At 36.9% G+C, this 19,219-nt stretch overlaps 1 protein-coding gene across 1 annotated transcript; it reads right to left on the minus strand.

The window, feature by feature from the left end:
- Positions 1–754: 754 nt before the first annotated feature.
- Positions 755–18,639, minus strand: LOC135072004 (zinc carboxypeptidase-like). Its single transcript, XM_063965924.1, has 9 exons — positions 18,462–18,639; positions 18,014–18,144; positions 17,455–17,533; positions 13,991–14,150; positions 13,334–13,494; positions 9,534–9,621; positions 8,631–8,833; positions 3,055–3,142; positions 755–1,019 (listed from the first exon to the last, which is right to left on the minus strand). The coding sequence occupies exons 1-9, from the start codon at positions 18,621–18,623 to the stop codon at positions 835–837; spliced, it is 1,257 nt and encodes a 418-aa protein (XP_063821994.1). The 5' UTR covers positions 18,624–18,639; the 3' UTR covers positions 755–834.
- Between the last annotated feature and the right edge of the window lie 580 nt (positions 18,640–19,219).

The raw sequence follows: 19,219 nt of genomic DNA on the forward strand, positions 1-19,219 counted from the left end.
GCGTGTAGGGAAGACTGAGTACGGTTGTAACAACTCGAATGTTATCGAACAACGCTCTGATAGGTGAGGCTTACAAGGAGAAAGGCGTACGGGCGACTAGTCCATACAACCTTATTTGTCTTGTCGTCCGAATACCCTTCCCTTTGTACCCCTCACCTGCCGAGCAACTGTCGAGTTGTTACAACCATACCCTGTTACAACCGTACCCAGTCTCCAGTACTTCTTCATTGAAAATTGGATAAGGACAATCGTTGTTTTCCATACAGAGTTTTATCAACGGTTTAGTAGTGTTTGCGTAAGGCCCAGAACAGACGGTGAAATGCAACTGCAACGAAGCTGCAACTGCTAGTTATGCTTTTTGCACGCTTTAGTAAAATTTTTACTCAAAAGTGACGTCACGCGACATTTCAACTCAATATAATACTGTAATTATTCGATTATGAACAAAATTAAAAAATATGTGTCCAACATTTTTTTATTATCTGTCTGACGGACTAAATAGAATTTCGATTTCATTACCCAGTCATCATCCCTATTAGGTACTACTACAACCAACGTTTGGTATATTTGTGGCACTTGAACATCTGATGATTGAAAAAATCACAGGTACGGAACTATTCCCACCTCTTGTTCCCACCGCTGCAACTCCTGTGTAGCCAGGATCTAAAGCTTGACTGCCAATAAAAAGCCAACCAGTGAAGGTCATGTTTGTCCCGAGGGAAAGTTAAACTGTCAAAATCACAGGTAGCCAGAAATTTTTATTGTTTAGTGTTTAATGTTTGATATCCAATCAGGAACTGGCAAATCTGGCCCTTATTTGTAAGTACTTAAGATCTAGTAGTATCCCAAGTTCTTCGCCTCCTTGAAAAGTCCAAGCAGCATCTGCGTGACCTCATCACCTTGCTCGTTGATCTTCTCTGCAGGCCAGTGGAAGTAGGAACCTCGGAGCTCGTAGGTATACACGATGGGGGTTCCTAACTTCTCTCGAACCCAGTCCATGCTGCCACCTGAGGCTTTGTCTGGAAAACAATTGAAATGAATAGATTAATTTCATAAAAAAAAACTTTTAGTTCGTCAATTACATTATCAAAAAATATTGGACACGGACTTGGACACGTGTATTTTTATTTGTCGATCAAACAAGATATTACGAAGTTATGGCGCGTTGGAGTTCCGCGTGACGTCACAAAGTGCTACACTTTTAAGCACGCCTTGACGCGCTTTACAAAAAAAAAAAACCGCTGAAAACTAGCTGAAAAAATGCTGAGCGGGCGCCTTTTTGGCACAAAATATGCATGTATAGTTTTAAGTCCCTTTGTTCTGTTTTTTATTTTCCTTTTGTGTCAAATAAAGATTTTTTTTTCTTATTCTTTACCTCTTTAAATTTTCATTAGTTTGAAGAAGTGAAAAATACTGTCGAGTATTTTTTTGATAAGCTAACCGACGGACTTATTCAAAATCTTACGTTTATACCCAGGAAACATCCCTATTATGGTTATCTGGCAGATAATTCCTTAATTTCGCATGATTTACCAATTTATATGGCATTAAATAAATAGGCTCTCTCATCATCATTGTCATCATTTCAGCCTCAGTGCGTCCACTGCTGAGTGTAGGCCTCCACTTACTCAAATGGTTTCCCTAATGGCTTGTTGGAAGCGACTTGCATCCAGCAACTTCCTGGTACTTTGCAAATTATTACATGTGAAATTTCTTTCTTGAGTCATTGTGACATGCGGAGTCAACGAATTATTAAAATAACGCCCGTATTCACAAACATTACTATGAGGTCTCACAGTACTCGTGGACGCACAGGGTCACACACAGAGCTCTATCTAACGCTGTGCGTTCGATTTGCTGCTTCACTTAAGCAAGCATCGTTTGTGAATACGGGTGTAAGACCTCAATTTATAAAATTAAATCTGTATTTACAGTGTCGTGACATTTCAGCAAAATTATTACACTTCAGACAAAATATCAGTTACCGAAACACGGTTTTGTTCATTGGCTTAAAAACAGAAGATATCGTTTTCAGCAAAAAATACAGGAAAAGTAAAGTGCTAAATTAATTTGGTAAACCGAAGTTTCGCGTGACCTACATAGAAACGAGACTCGAGACAAAAGAAACGCTGGAAATTCGGTGTAGATTTGATACCTAAGCCACCTAAGCTCTTATTATCGAAGTTATGTGATAGGCATACAACGCGCGTGCTTTAGAAAAAGATATTGACACAAGGAGAAAGTTTACTTTGGGTCCATAGCTTAAAACAAAAACTCAATGAAGAATGAATTAATTTATCACCGGCAAACTTCAAATTCCTCTGTCAACTGTCTCTAAACACTAGACATTGGCGAAACTAGAGTGCTTCAAATACGCACCATTGAAGCAATTAGAGCAAAAAGTGAAAAAAGTCTCAGCATTCGGCGGTTTTTCGAAAGGTGCTTTAGCTATCACAAGCTTTTCACGACTCTAATACTCTAACTACACTCGACATCAAATAAATAGACCCTCCCGCGACTAGCACTTTCAAACGTATGCATCCCCACTTCCCACCAATATTGGCACCATTTAAAAGCCTAGTTCTAAAGTTCATTTCATTAAAGGAAAGGTTTTTACCCCAAAAATGTGTCTGTAGAAGAGAGTCACTTCTTCAAAAAATAGGTAGTTACGCTTGAGCCAACTTTTATGGCTATAAAACTGTTAAGTTGGGATTAATCGCTATCCATCTGTTTAAGAGGACTAACCATAAAAATTGGTCTAATTGATCCCATATAGGTGAGCCCAAAGTGAGGTCTTTTTTCAAGTCAGATTTATTGTATTGTTAATCGTTTATTAAGGAATTTAATGGGCTTTCAAATAACACCAATATTGTTGGGGCGCACCATGATTGTGTCAGTAGAAACGAGTTTTCCTGTAAAACGTAGGTGGGCCGATTTTTGTGATGACCAGTGTAGTTCTTTTGCATAAAAAAAATCCAACATCCACCGAGCCTCGTTATTCATTTGGTATCGTTTTATATACAATTAAAGTTAAAGTATGTAATAAAAACTTACATAAAATCTCAGCAGCCGTCGCTGGTCCACCATACTCCTCCCCGTTGACTTGCCGCCCGTATTCCAAAGACGTCTTGCCAATTTGGACCTGAATAAAATACATTAGACATTATTTATGTTAACACCTTTGCTGCGGCAGTAACTTTCTAATACTTTCCATTCCTTCGGTACAAGGTCAGTAAACCTGGTATTAAAACTTACATTGTGGCGGCACAAGGCTTAAAGACCTTGTAATATTTAAGATATATTAATTTTATTTTTGGCTTCATGTTAATAGATATTGTGTTTTTTTTCTTTGAATATTAATAATAATGCATTTATTGACATACACCTGAAGGCGTTCGTGAATAACTTGTTTAGTATAAAAATTATAGCTATATTCAAAATACAAGGCTTATGCACCCTGTGCCGCACTGAAGTAAGGAAGTCTGGTGGGTATTCTAGGGATGTGAAATACAAATATCGATAGTTTAAATTAAGTTTTAATAAAAACAAACAAAGATGTTTTAATAATTTAGTCTAAATATTTAACAAATAAGACATACGTGCATAACTACTTAAATAAGCTATATTTAAAGAAAACATATTATTTAATAACATTTAGTTACAAACTTACATCTTCAAATGTTTGTCACGAAAAACATTATTTAAATTAGCAATAAATCGTGTAGCAAATTAAATTATAATCAATTTGCAGTTTTGATTTTGTTTGTTTCTCTTGACGCCATGTCGACATGTGCGTTTCTTACGAATGCAGGGCAACACTGGCTGCACGAAGCTAGCGTGGGGTGCGGTACCAGGTGCGCAGGGTACAAGGTGCTTCGACCTGGTTTCGCATTGTGAAGACATTTTATTACTTCCGTGCGGTACCAGGTCTAAAAACCTGGTATTAAGGTAGGTACATCATTGGATTCTATTTTAAGAATACATCATAGATATATATTCATCACTTTCCTACACCGGACCCAATTGAAGTTATGCCTTTCGCACGACAAGGAAGACTATAATTTTCTTAGCCGCACGGTAAGCGAGACGTACACAAGGTCTATAGACCTGGTTTCGCACTCAACGTGTTAAGAGGTAATGATCCAGAAAAATAGCTGGAAACAGAAAGATTTTCAGTTTATTGCACACAGATATAAGACACACAGGTTCAGCTTTAGACGTTCGTTTGTAATGTTAAAGAAAGATGGTGCAACCTAGCCTAAGGAATAGGTCTGTGAAATACGTTTCTGTGCAGAAATTAAGTAGGTACAATACCTACTTACTACTTTATTTCCAACGTATTCAAATAATTTAAAAAAATTGCAGCCTATTGTATTCTTCTGCTTCGTCTTATCCCGTTACGCGGGGTCGGCTTTTCCAATCATGCGCGGATTAAAAAAACTAAAGTCTCCTTTTGATGACCACTTCCTGCTTTTACAGTGTTCAGGAATTTCTGAACAAAACATTTGCATGTATTTTTAGCAGAATGACGCACTGTATATTTACAACACTATCTGTATCAAAGTCAAAGTCAAAGTCAAAATTTCTTTATTTGTTTAGACTAATAAATAGTTCTTACAAATAGCCTCTACATGTCTCATAATCTTTTTACCCTACCAGCGCTTCGAGACCAACATTTGGCAAGTGCTGAGAAGAAGCGCCGCAACAAACTCAGTCACCACTGTCTGCCGGTTAATATAAATAAATAGAAATAGCAGTAGTAGGTACATTCGATTCAGGAGCAGTTCACTGAATTTACCATGCATTCTTGTATAGTGTATCTTATAAGAATGGGTATACAAAATTGCGTGGCATATTAAACAAGGTAGTGACGTGCTAATATCTAGACTTACAGATTACATACTCAAATACTAGTAGAAATGACTCGCATACATAAGTTGGAATAACTTGGATTGACCAGTCCCCGAAAGCAGCGCCTGTTCACAGACATGACGAGTGAACCAGCCATCGCTTCACTCGACCATATTAGAGGGAATGTAACGACCCGCCTCACTACGCCACCACCCCAGAGACATTTTAGTGAGAATGACAATACCAAGTTATTTCTTAGAGAAAAAAAAAACTAATAATAAAGCTAAGTAACAGTCCAGATTGAGAAGCATGACACTATAACATTTTAGAAAATTAGATTAGTTTATACATTACTTTTCATAGCACGATTTTAATTCTTTTTAGTGCGAGCATGAGAGGACCATAATCCTACTCCCAGGATGACTTATCATTAAGAAAATCTCGAGTTGTATAATAGGCTTTTTTAAGCATGTGATCTTTAACTATACCTTTAAATTTATTGTACGGTAGCTCTTTATATTTATCAGGGACTTTGTTATAAAAATGGATACCTTGTCCCATAAAGGTGGCAAACACTTTATTAAGTCTAAAAGCGGGTATAGCCAATTTATTTTTATTTCTAGTATTGATTTGGTGAATATCACTTTTCTTTTTGAAATCATTAATATTTTGTTGAATAAATAGAATACAGTTTAAGATGTATTGTGAAGCGGCCGTGAGAATGCCAATTTCTTTAAACAATTCTCTAAGGGACGCTCTTGCTTTCATTTTATACAAGTATCTTATGGCACGTTTTTGCAGAATAAATATTGTTTCAAAATCTGCAGCTTTGCCCCATAGCATGATTCCATATGACATTAGGCTATGAAAGTAGCTAAAGTAGACTAAGCGAGCTGTTGAAACATCGGTTAATGACCGTATCCTTTTTATTGCAAAAGCCGCTGAGCTGAGCTTTCCCGCCAGAGTTTCTATATGGGAGCCCCACTGGAGTTTTGAATCCAGGGTAATTCCCAGAAATACAGTAGATTCTACCAGATCGATTGCATTATTATTAAGTTCTATTTGGGTACTAACTGTTTTTACGTTAGGCAAAGAGAATTTTATACATTTTGTTTTCTTTGCATTCAGTTGTAGATTATTTGTAGTGAACCAACTTAAAACTCTTGTTAGTGCATTATTTACATCGTCAAAGTTATTTTTACTTCTATCAATATTAAAAATCAAAGATGTGTCATCAGCAAATAACACGATTTCGCAAGAGTCTTTAACAAAATATGGTAGATCATTAATGTATATAAGAAACAAGAATGGACCCAGAATGGACCCCTGCGGAACTCCCATTTTCACAGGTGACCCAGAAGACAAAACACCATTTATGTCGACTTTTTGAACTCTAAAGTTTAAATAGGATTGTATTAAATCCAAAGCCGAGTCCTTTACCCCATAATAGTGCAGTTTGCGAATTAGCGTTTGATGTTCTACGCAGTCAAAAGCTTTTGAGAGATCACAGAAGACCCCTAGTGCATTTTGAGAATTTTCCCAAGCCTCGAAGATATGTTTAAGAAGTGCAACCCCGGCATCGGTGGTGGAACGACCCTTGGTAAAACCATATTGTTCACTATGAAATAGTTTATTAGAGCCAAAGTGAATCATAAGTTGCTCCTGTATGATTTTTTCAAAAATCTTGCTCAAGGCGGGCAAGATAGAAATGGGTCTATAATTGCCAGGGTCGGTTTTGCTACCAGACTTAAATAATGGCATTAGTCTACTGTGTTTCATGAGGTCGGGGAAGATTCCCTTCTCTATGCAATTATTGAATATTATCGCTAACTGTGGGGAAATTATATCAATAATGTGTTTGACTATCTTGACAGAGATGCCCCAGATATCAGTTGTACTCTTTACATTTAAAAGATTAAAAGTTTTAGTGATATCTAATGGAGTAATATGTTTAAAAGAGAAGTGCGAGTCACAGGGTGTCACGTGGGTTTTCAATATTTCTTCAGCCTCGGAGGGAGATGACTTTAAGTTGGCAGTTGTTGCTGACATATCAAACAATTCTTTGCAAATAAATGTCATAGTCTTTGTCTAAGATACAATGAGAGGCACAAGACTTTTACAGACGGTCTAAAGAAGTTGCTAAAATGTCATCTTAAACCAAACAAAGACCTGCAATCAGTGTGCTTACCATGAGTTTACGTTAGGTGTGCTCGGCCTCGCTAGCGACTACGTAAAAAAATGACATTAATTGTATGACATATTGTGCAGCGCCCCTAGCGGCTACTTTCAAGAAACAAAATCTTCATAGAGATTTTTGACGTACTCGCTAGCGAGCACACCTAACGTAAACTCATGGTAGGTGCACAGGCTTCCGTCTAGCAAATGAGCTTACACGGTTAAGCTCGATTTTGGCTGTACCTACTTGACAAGTCGTTTGGCAGTGCACCCGCGTATTTACATAATTACATTCAGGAACTGACTGGAGATCACATCTACACCTACACCGTCGAGAAACGCTGGAGTAAGTCTTAATGTAGATGTTACTTTGCGAAGGAATTTAGCCAAAAACACGTTGAGTTAGAGATTGTTCGATTGCTAAAGCTTTTGTATTTATTGGTTGTATTCTTCAGAATTATGAAGACACACTGGTGTCTTCACTTACTGGTAAGTAGTGAAACTGGAGAGTTAGGGATTTCATGAAAAACTAGCGGCCGCCCGCGACTTCGTACGCGTGGATCGCGTTTTACCCCCTCAAGGGTGGAGTTTCGTAAAATCCGTTCTTAGTGAGCACCCCCCACCCATGCAAAATTTGATACTCCTAGCACTTGTAGTTTTTGCGATTTCGTGATTATTGAGTGATTCAGTCAATCATCAGTGACATTTCGATCATAAAGTTTGTCAATGTGATCGATTACAGCCTACGGCCACGATTGTATTAGATAGTAGTTAATTCCGATTAATTGTAACTGCATAGATATGCGAGTAATATGCATTATTAATTAATATAAATCTAATCAGCTGAAGTATAGTGTTGCATCACTAATTGCAATTTAAGGAGATTACAGAGATGGCTTTGTATCCATTTGTGTTTCTAAGACATCATTATCAGTTTAGTACAATAGCGCATGGTAACAGCCGTTATTGTGGTTTTAATTCATCAGCTCTATGAATCTTGACTTTTATGAAATACTGTGTCAGGCAAAAGTTTGCCTCCATGTATATTTCCGTCTCAATTAATAATAACTATGTTATTATATTTACACTTCTTTCCAATCGCCACCAGGAGCCAGATTGCTATTGATGTTATCATTTTGTAGTAAAACAAGAGAGAAAACTATGATGGCACAAATAGTCAAAGCAATGTCTTTATCGACATTTACAGATGACAGCATATCAAGCTAAGTACTGTTGCAACTTATCTATGTACCTACTTGTAAAAAGAGCGATTTTAAGTGAGTTTTATTTTGAGTATACAGGGTGTGGTTTTGTAAAACAACGTCCATCTCAGGGGAGTTATACACGACAGTGATGCAAAAAAAAATATTGAAAAATCAGGGGACTGATTTCCCGGGGTGGCGGCCGCATGTGCTCGGTGGTGTAGCGGGGTACGCGGGGGTGGTGCGGGCGGTAACAAGCGCCGTCTCGAAAGTTTTAGGAGACGTTTGAACAAGGTTTTTACTAATAAAGTAAAAATTTGATTTAATATTTTTCTTGTGTGTACTACCACCCCTGAGATGGGCATTGTTTTACAAAAACACACTCTGTATAAACCAACTTACCAAATCATCATAGTTGTCAGTATGCTCCACTGAGTCCGAATACGGAACCAGTAGGATCTGAGCGTCAGAGTGGAACGCCACATAGGCCAGGAGGTTCTCCAAAGACGCTATGTACTCTGACAAGGTCCTGGTTTCCACCTCAGAGAAGGGTTTCGATCCACCGTAGGTCTGGTAGTCGCATGGGTTGTTCGTGGCACCATGCTCTGGAAAGTGTGCTCAATTTTAATTAAGTTTTAGGATTGGAAACGTATACAATATTAAAATTAAAAAGGTAGATGATAGACAGATTGACGTCCACTGTTCCACAAAGACCGGTACTGCGCCGCCCGCATCCAGGCACCCCTCGCGACCTTCACCAGATCGTCGGTCCACCTATTGGGAGGCCTGCCCACACTACGTCTTCCGGCTCGTAGTCGCCACTCGAGGACTTTTCTACCCCAACGGCCATAAAACATGGTATACAAAATTAAATATCGGTGTAAATAAGTGTGCTCAATTTTAATTAAGTTTTAGGATTTGAAACACATAGATTAAATAATTAAAAAGATGATAAAAAAATTAAAATATAAAAAAAAAAATATTTCTGTAAATCATTTACAATAAAGTTACCGGGGTCTCCCGGTATGATAGATGATGTAGAGAGCCAAATATAGGAGTCTTCTGTTTATAGCAGTACAGAGTTCTTACACTTTTGCCGTTGAAACCACTGCGTGTGCGACGAATGAAGTAGTAGGCATTTTAGTGCTCTATCTATACTATACCTATGGTACAGCATAGGTTCGTGTGCTGAAGAATGCTCTATGAAACATGTTTCGTTATTCATGGCATGGAATTTTTAATAGTACATAATCCGATTATTTGCTCATACTGACAAATGTCTAGAAATTAGTAGAATTAACTTACGCAGCCAGTTGTGGTCCCAGTTGCGGTTGGGGTCGGCCCCGTAGCAATATGTAGAAGACTTTGAACGCGTCTTCCTCCACATGCGATCCTGTAATAAAATAATTTCATCTTCAGTCCATAATACGACAAAAGGCTTCATTTCCAATGATAGCCTGCATCCAATTAAAACTTGCCATTAATGAGACAAAATGTACGATTTGGTTGATTTCCAATGAGAATGACAGCCTGCCTCATTTTCTTTCAACATTAATTAACCTTCCATCAGACTACTCCAGTGGCGTAGCTTGAGGGGGGGCAGGGGGGGCCATGGCCCCGGGCGGCATATGAAAGGGGGCGGCGGATAAGAAAAAAAAACATTGCATGAACAAGAAAAAAAAAGTTATTCCAAATCGCGTCGTAATATGTTACGTACCGATAAAGCGAAACGAAACGCACAAGTGTGCGCAAGAGAGGACGATAATCGCTTAGTCGACGCGCGACGAGCTCTACAATATGCTAAAAGTTTATGTGAAGAGCTTGGAATTTCAGTAGAACCCCCAAGACAAATCAAGAGAAAGCATCTTTTTGGCGATGGATCTTTAGACGTTGGGTTATCGTTCGAGAATGAACTCAGGCGAGCAATGTTCAATTCAATAGACAGAGTAACTGCTGAAATTCGTGATCGATTCCAACAGCTGCAAAATCTAGCGCAAAAGTATTTCTTTTTAATGCCGGCAGTAATGCTGGGCTCAGAAAAACTTATGATCTAGATCATTATGGGAGTGGGTAGTCAATGCGAAAAATCGCTCAACGGTTGGAATGTGCAGGTGTCAAAATGTCCATAGGGACCGGCTGTTAGTGTGGCAAAAAGTATGAACGTCAAAAAGTCCCAGTGTCAAAATGTACATTATCACCATGGTTACAATGGTTTAGTGACAAATGGTACATCTCACAAAATACAAGTACAACAAAAGGTGTGATAGATAAAATGATCAACTGATATATGGTGCTCATGATTAAATTAATAAAATTAAATGTCAAAATGTTCAATGTTCTTGTAGTCCAGTCAATAAAGAGTTTTTTGGATATTTTTACCTTGATGCATTTAAACACGTGTTCACGTTAGCTATTATACAATAAGACGCTTGTTTGAATAAACCCGAAGACATTTTAACTTCAGATCATTAACCATTGCTCATTTCGACGTTTATACTTTTTGCCACTCTAACAGCCGGTCCGTATGGATGGACATTTTGACTAGAGATGAAACGGATAGTTGTTTGGCCGGATACCGGATACCGGATATCCGGCCAGCTGCTAGGCCGGATAGCCGGATATCCGGCGGCCGGATAGTTGGCCCATTGTCTCGTTGCATGTCGTGACGAATTTAGCGCCTCACAGGTGCTTCGAACGCGATCAGTGGGTCTATTAGTAGACTAGACTAGTCACACTTTTCGAAAATCGAATCCGTCCGAATAGAATGTCAGATTTTGCCACTTTTCTAGGGGGCAGATCAATTCGGGCGATTTCGGTTGCTATCGTGAGTATGTGATTGAATAGCGAAAATTAAATTAGTTTACTTGTTGCGTAATCAAACTGAACTGCATGCATCATGTCATCAGACCATCAGTAAAAAAAAAGATCGCCTTTTTTATTTGGCAATATTTCGACATTAACAGACATTTACTATTTATTTATGCATTCGTCATTAGAGTGAATAACCCCTAAAGAGAAATTAGTTTTTTGATAGGCCTTAATATGGCTTTTGTAACTTTTTGGACTTTAAATAAAAGCCGTCATTTGTCAAAAACCTCTAAGATTGATGTATTTAATTTCATTAATAAGAAATTGTCGTAGTTTTTTAATATCCGGTATCCGGCCGGATAGTGAGTTACTATCCGGTATCCGGCCGGATAGTAAATTTAGGCCGGATATCCGGCCTACCGGATAGTTACCGGATATCCGTTTCATCTCTAATTTTGTTTAACCTGGACATTCCAACCGTTGAGCGATTTTTCGCATTGACTACCCACTCCCAGAATGATCTAGATCAAGCTCCTCGAGACATAAATACAGATGAGTTGCAACATGAGCGCGCACGTCTACGAGGCGTTCGTAGCTGCAACAAATCCAGACTGTAAAAAAGCTTATGAAGTCCGGCTCTCTGGGATTATTAAAATATATTATTGACTCCAAACTTGAAGATGACTAAATGATTGATCCAACGATCATAGCAAATGTTGTGATAGGGATAGAGACATGCGATTTTTGGTTTTACAAAGATAATACGATAGAAAATAATACAAAGTAATAAAAACCACCTGTTATAGGGGCATTTTTTGGAGAAATTTATCAAATAACCAAATAACACGAATTTAAAAGCAATTTTTTTTTCAAAAAGTATCATTTTTTATTATTTGTTGGCATTTTTTGTGTATTTTATGTATTTTTTTTAGTATCGCCTATTATTTAGCATTATTACTGTTTTTATTTTATCAGGATATACCGCTTAGTTTAAAAGTTATTACGTTTTCTTAAAATAAGTAATTGGAAGAAAAAAAAATTCTAATATTTTTTTAAAAAAAAATCTCAAAAAAAAATTTGACCTCTTTTTTGTCGATAAAAATAGGTCTAGTTTAATCTATTTTCATATGTACACTTTAACGTGACTCACACTGTATATAATTTAAGATAATATTTACTCTCAATTGACAAATAAATACTTTAATACTTGTTATTATTGTTATACACCTAGTGTTACATAATAAAGCTGAGCTATTTAAGAAAATCAAACTTCCTGTGGGTTTCAAGCAATTGCTTCTCTTTAATGTATTTTCCTTCTGAAGCAGTGCGTGGTAGTTTATTTTGACTTTCAACAAATAAGGTGAATAGTGTACCTGAAGTCCATTCAATATAATATTTAAACTTTAAAATATTTATAATTAAAATAAAGGGCGGCGGATTTCCGGACGGCCCCGGGCGGCGAAAAGCCACGCTACGCCACTGGACTACTCGCTACTGTATTTTGTTTGTTGTTGTACATACAACATTCCTTCGTTCCTTTTAAATCCCCGTTGTATCTTAGCACTACAACTAGTAAAGCGACCATTACTAATACTACGTAATAATCTAATTCCAATAGTCTGTGAATATAATGAATCGCTATCTGCATGTGACGTAAAGTGCAATTAATAATATTAACATATTATGTGTGTGAAATAGTATCCACATGTTAATTGCGTCTTGATTGGATGGTTCGGGAGAAATTATATACCTATGATGGAGATCTTGATAATGGGGATTTGACAAGGCTTAATAAGGATACCTTAGGATTACTTAATATTATATTTTAAAGGATTAGCAATCTGAAGTGGCAGTAGGTGGGTCCAAGAAGTATTGTAGGAGAGAGCATCTTCTCTTAAATATGCTTGAATTCCAGTAATGAGATCGTGCTTTCCATAGTAGGTACAAACTCACTTCATTCCATACGATCAAGTTGATTCAAGCTTACCATATGTCTTGTTCAGTTTTGTGTTTCCCATCTGGGAATTGAATCCAGGACCATCGAATTTGAGCATCCTAGCGTGGTTGGACCACTAGACGCTGGAAGTTTTCATATAGTGATGAACCCACTCGTACCCAACATAAGCATACCTTACCACGAAGGGTTAACGGGATTCTTAAAAAAAGCACGATACTTCTTGTATCTCTAAGTTTTATGACTTAATATATTCGTAAGCTGTAGATCTCGGCTACACAGGAGTTTCAGCGGTGGGTAAGAGAGGTGGGAATAGTCCCGTTTTCTATGACTAATTGCTTACTCTGGTCATGCTGTAATGGTATCCATCAGGGTTGACAGTCGGGAAGATGTGCCAGTCGAACTGGTCTCTAAGAGCGGTGACGTCAGGGTTGTTACTTGTCAGCAGTTCGTTGATGAAGTAGGTAGTTGTGGCTGGTGTGATCCATTCTCTTGCGTGGATTCCTGAGGGAATCAATAAGTTTTTCTAATTTAAATCTTAGGAATAAAAATATGGAACTTCATTGTGTGACAAAGTGACGCCAAGTTGTAATACTATTTATTTATTTTGATATCCTTTGTGTACAAACAAACAACAATACAAACAATAGGTTTAAAATGGGTTTCAACAGTTTGCGGTATGGTAAGCCTGCTTAGTTCGCGGGACCTTGCATTTAAATAGTTCAATGCGGTAAGTAGCAGCTACGACAATTTTCTGCTAATAGTGTGGATAATTTATTTTATTATTATTTATTCTAATTGAGTTGAACTGGTGTTCAATGGAGTTGAACTGGTGTTCAACTCAACTCAACATTAGACCACAAAGGAGTTTATTTATCCCTAACAAGGCTCTGGTATCCACAGAGCTAACATCAATTTTAACTTTATGCTGTGAAGATACGGTTGAAAACCAATGCCTTTTTTTGAGCCTGGTTAAGGGTTAATCTTAAATTAAACTCACCTGACTCTATAAACACAACGGGCTTGTTGTCACTCTTGTTCTCACTAGGCGTGTTGATCCTAAGGCCGAGGATCTGGCGACCTTCGTACGTCTGTCCTCCGACCACCAGCTCCGTTGAATCGGGGTGCGACTTGCTCACGTTCTGCAGATATTTGTAGATCTGAAAGTTGTAATGGTATTGATTAATTTTATTAGCACTTTCTTCACAGTGTGCTTAGTGCGAGTTTTCATTGAACGTTTGAGTGTGTCAAAAAATTTATGAAGATTTTAGTTCTTGAATGTATAAAGTACAATCCGTCATACATTTAAGTAATGTAATTTTTTGACTCGCACTAAGTCCCCAGCTTCTAAAATATGTGGTTTGGAATATATAAATCTACTATATAAAAATAAGTCAGGTTTTCCTTCCTGACGCTATAACTCCAGAACGCACGAACCGATTTCCACGGTTTTGCATTCGTTGGAAAGGTCTCGGGCTCCGTGAGGTTTATAGCAAAGAAAATTCAGGAAAATTTAACAAACGAAATTCCACGCGGGCGAAGCCGCGGGCGGAAAGCTAGTTATCTATAACAATGTGTCCGAAATAGTTATGAAACTTTAAGGGCGTGATCTACGGACAATTTTATCGATGAAAACACTTGAAATCAGGGATTTGGCTTTTTGCTTTGATTTTTTTTTCATCGATAACCGGTTTGTGTAAAATAAAGTATGAAAACGGAACGATGTTGTTCTACAATAGCATCGGAAGTAATAAACGTAGAGTAATATTTTTGCCCTCATTTTTTAGAATACTAACTCAAATACTAGTAATGCAATGCAAATAAAACATACTTTAACGACCAGGTTTTTATGATATTTTAAAATAACTGAAAATTACATACAATACAGTAATACAGTTAACCTACCTATCTACCACTTTAGGCAGCGCACCAATATAAAAAATGTTCTGTAAAAATATAAGTCGTAATAATCAAAACATAGAGAAAACTATATTAGGCCTCCCACTTTTAGCTCACTATCCCAAAATAACTATTTATTAAGTCATAACTAACACACTCAAACTGGAAACTAATTTATAAACTCCAAATGTTATACCACAACTCTTCGATGATGGAACCTATTAAGTAATCTTTGATAGAACAGTTCCACGAAAACGGTTATTACTAACTTAGATACGTGTAGGGGAGACCGAGGTGAGTTGTAACAGAGGAGAGTTGTGACATTGTCCATTTTTTTGGACTTGTTGACGACTATCGAGCTCATAACAGTGAAGTCTCGAGTTAAAAAAATGCGTGCTGTTGCGAGCTCGCTGATAATAGAGACTATTCCCACCTCTCGTTCCCACCGCTGCAACCCCTGTGTACCCAAAATCTACAGCTTGACCGCCAATAAAAACCCAGCCAGTGAAGGTCAAGTTTGTCCCGGGGGAAAGTTAAACTCTCATTGGATGAAATTAATCAGAAGACCATAGGAGTAGTTCGAAGTTATCAGGTTCAACTTTCCTCCGCTGCAAAGCGGATGACAGTTGACAGGTGACAAACAAAGGTTTAGTAACCTTTATGAAAAGATATATATGCACCACGGACAATAAACATCAATTATGGGGACCTATCTTATGAGCTATTAGCTACCTGCCAATAACATTTTTCACAAAATCGCAAATCGAGCTCGCTAATAGTTAATACACTTTAAAAAATCGACATTGTCACAACTCCCCTGTTACAACTCTCCTCGGTCTCCCCTAGTAAATTAAGTCTCAACAGTGGATCGTAATTGAGCATGGCCTTGATTAAAAAAATAGGCTATCTAGGTCGCAGAAAGTTTTATTCTCGAAGGACATAGGTATCATGTTTTTGTGAGAGATAATTTCAGCATTGATTACTAAACAGAATTATGGAGGCTAGCTTTTATCCGCGGCTATGTCCGCTTGAATATAGGTGAGAGTGCTTACTTTTCAAAATCAAAAATATCAAAATTTTCTTTATTTGTTTAGAGTAATTAAATTAGTTCTTGCAAATCGTCAAATGCTCTTAAGGAGCCTATACATGTCTCATTCTTTTTTTGCCCTACCAGCGCTTCGAGACAAACATTTGGCAAGTGCTGAGAAGAAGCGCCGCAACAAATTCAGTCACCACTGTCTGCCGGTTTAAAAATATAAAAAAGTAGGAAGTTACAATACATTCAGAAGCAAGTTACTTACCACGCGCTCTCGTTGATAGAAGGTGGCCTTTAAGACGCCCATCTAGCACGAGACTACTATGAGCATTACTATGAGTTTACTGCGTAAAAAAAATGACATCAAACGTATGACAGATTGTACAGCGCCCCTAGCGGCTACTTTCATGAACTAAAATCTTCATGGATTTTTTGACATATGTAGGTACTCGCTAGCGAGCACACCTAACGTAAACTCATGATAAGCACACAGTACCTATTGGAACCGGGATAAACACTATAAGAACTATCCTATGTTTTTTCGCTGGGTCCCAATCTATCTCTATGCCAAAGTTTTAAGAAATCAGTTTCGGTCGGAATATTATTATCAGAATATGTATTTTAATAAAAAAGAAACCAATGAAAGAATTATGTTTTAAATAACTCCGAATCACAAAAATGGTTCTGCCATTGACATCTTTGATTCTTTAGGCTCTCATTAATTAAACTCAAATCGAAAATAAGTTAAAACTATACCTAATATCTTAAAATTAATTTCATATCGATCAGCAAATAAATCTCTACATGATATAATAAGATTATGTTCCACACAAACTCCACTTGTAGTAAATCACATGAATCCCTATTTCTAAATCAATTTGCATATTTTACCCGAGATAAGGGTGAATACGTTATCTGGCAACTATTTATCATATCAGTAAGAGAATTCAAACATTTAAAGTACCCACATAACCTTCTAACATTGGGAATCCATATTGTTTTCATGGTACGTATGTATACTACATACGAATAAAGAATACTAAGTAGTTACTTGGTACCAATATTAATTTTATCAATCCAAGAGTTTTATCTGTCTGGGTGTTTGTTTAATTACTTCTACAAACCTAAACTGCTGAACTTAATGTTGATAACTGTTGGTATTGGGTTAGACTGCCCATCTACAGCAAAAAATAGCTAAAATAAGGGTTAAAATTGTAGTTGAATTAAGTTAATCCTTTATCAGAAGGTGGTGAAACGAGCTCGAAGTCTTTCTGATGAATAATTAACAAAATAATTAATATTTTACAGCTGATGTGATTACTCGTATAAATACGTATAATTACATAGTATAAAACAAAGTCTCTTTCCGCTGTCTGTCCCTATGTATGTTTATATCTTTAAAACTACGCAACGGATTTTAATACGGTTTTTTTATTAGATAGAGTGGTTCAAGAGGAAGGTTTTTAAGTAAGTACTTTGTACCTGTGCGAAGCAGGGGCGGGTCGCTAGTATGTTTAAATAATACTCACATCGTCGACGTCATAGTATGCTGTCCATGAAAAATCAGAACCCTTGCGGCGGCTCCCTGTTTTTTCTGAACGAATTATCCTGAAAATGAATCAATTGCATTTTTTTTTTAATCTTTGGACAATTTCACACAGCGCCAGCTAGCCCCAAAGTAAGAATTTTAGAATAGAATATAATAGAATAGAAAGTATTTATTTGTCTCAAAACAGGTTTCATTTACAGTTTTTCACAGATACAAAAATTCATAAGAGACAAAAAGGTCTATGACTCAGTGATACGAATAAGACTTATTAAATATCTTCAATTATTCATCATTATTATTCTATCGATTATTAATTAAAATATTCCCATGATGCTCGCTTAAGATTTTTAGGAAAAACGTTATTAACAATTAAATGAATGAAAAGTAACTCACATTTCATAAAATTTTGGAAACCGATTTTCATTAACTTGGGATCAAAATTAATTAAGTAATGATAATGAAACCGTCTCTTGGGATATCTGTAACTAGGTATGTTGTTAAATAAATTTAATTGTCGATTTAGGTTTATAAATACTTACTCAGAATAGTCGCCAATTTCAACGTTGGCCTGTAAGTTGGCCAAACGCACGCGTTCCTCGAATATTTGGACCAACTCTGGAGCGATCAGTATGTCGCCCCTAGCGCCGCGTGCATCGTAGAAAGGTATTTCCTAAATTACACAGAAAAATGCCCATAAATACGAGTATAGTACCTAAGCTATTTAAAATTAGGTTTTTATGCTACCTACATTACATTTTTTTTGCTTGGATATGCAGTTTTCTAGTGCTAAGGAATTAATAAATATTGGCTCAATTAATATATTTTATTAGAAATTACGGAACCTCCCTTTTAAAAAAGGTAGCGTTTTTTAGCTTGGCGTCACACTGCCATCTTTCTTATTTAATGAATTATTCATGAATCTCTTTTTCCAAACATTTTAATTAACTAGGTATTCACTGTACGCGAACCACACACTAATTTACTTACTGCTAACTGGTTCATCATTTTAATTAACTTCAATATTTCTTGACTGTCGCCCACAACACGATACAACTTATAACCTTTGTATGTTTTGTATTCATCCTGAATGGACGCAGTATACGATAGTTGTAATACTGAAGTCACTAACAGAAAGTGTAACAAGAACATTTTAACAAGTGCACTTATAAAGTTAACGCTGAATCTAAAGTAAACCAGTGCCATTATTGTATTTATACTCGGTCGACGATTATGTGGTAGATAACAAGCGATACGTATACAAGGGTCATTTGCATTTCAAATGTATGAAAAGTTGCTCTAGCTATGTTTCAGAGATATATCCTTTACAAAGATGCATCCTTGTAGTGGCATTGAAAATAATTATGTTGTGTCTAAAAGTTCAGTGATTGTTTAAAGAATTTCATCTAATTTAGTTCGCAATATTACTTATATTATATTTTATTTACAAACACCATTTCAGATGTTTTCTGGTAGAGATCTCCTTCAGACAACCTATCATCATCATCATCTCAGCCATAGGACGTCCACTGCTGAACATAGGCCTCCCCCAATGCTTTCCATGTTACCCGGTTGGTAGCGGCCTGCGTCCAGCGCTTTCCTGCTACTTTTATGATGTCGTCGGTCCACCTTGTGCGAAAAACTTACGTCTTACTCTATACAAATACTGTTTAATCTATTGTTGCAACTTTTCTCTGAACAGCCTGAGTTGTTTTTAACTATAATTTTACTGAGATATAGCTCATTAT

This window comes from Ostrinia nubilalis, chromosome 5 (genome assembly GCF_963855985.1).
Source record: "Ostrinia nubilalis chromosome 5, ilOstNubi1.1, whole genome shotgun sequence".
Lineage (NCBI taxonomy): Eukaryota > Metazoa > Arthropoda > Insecta > Lepidoptera > Crambidae > Ostrinia > Ostrinia nubilalis.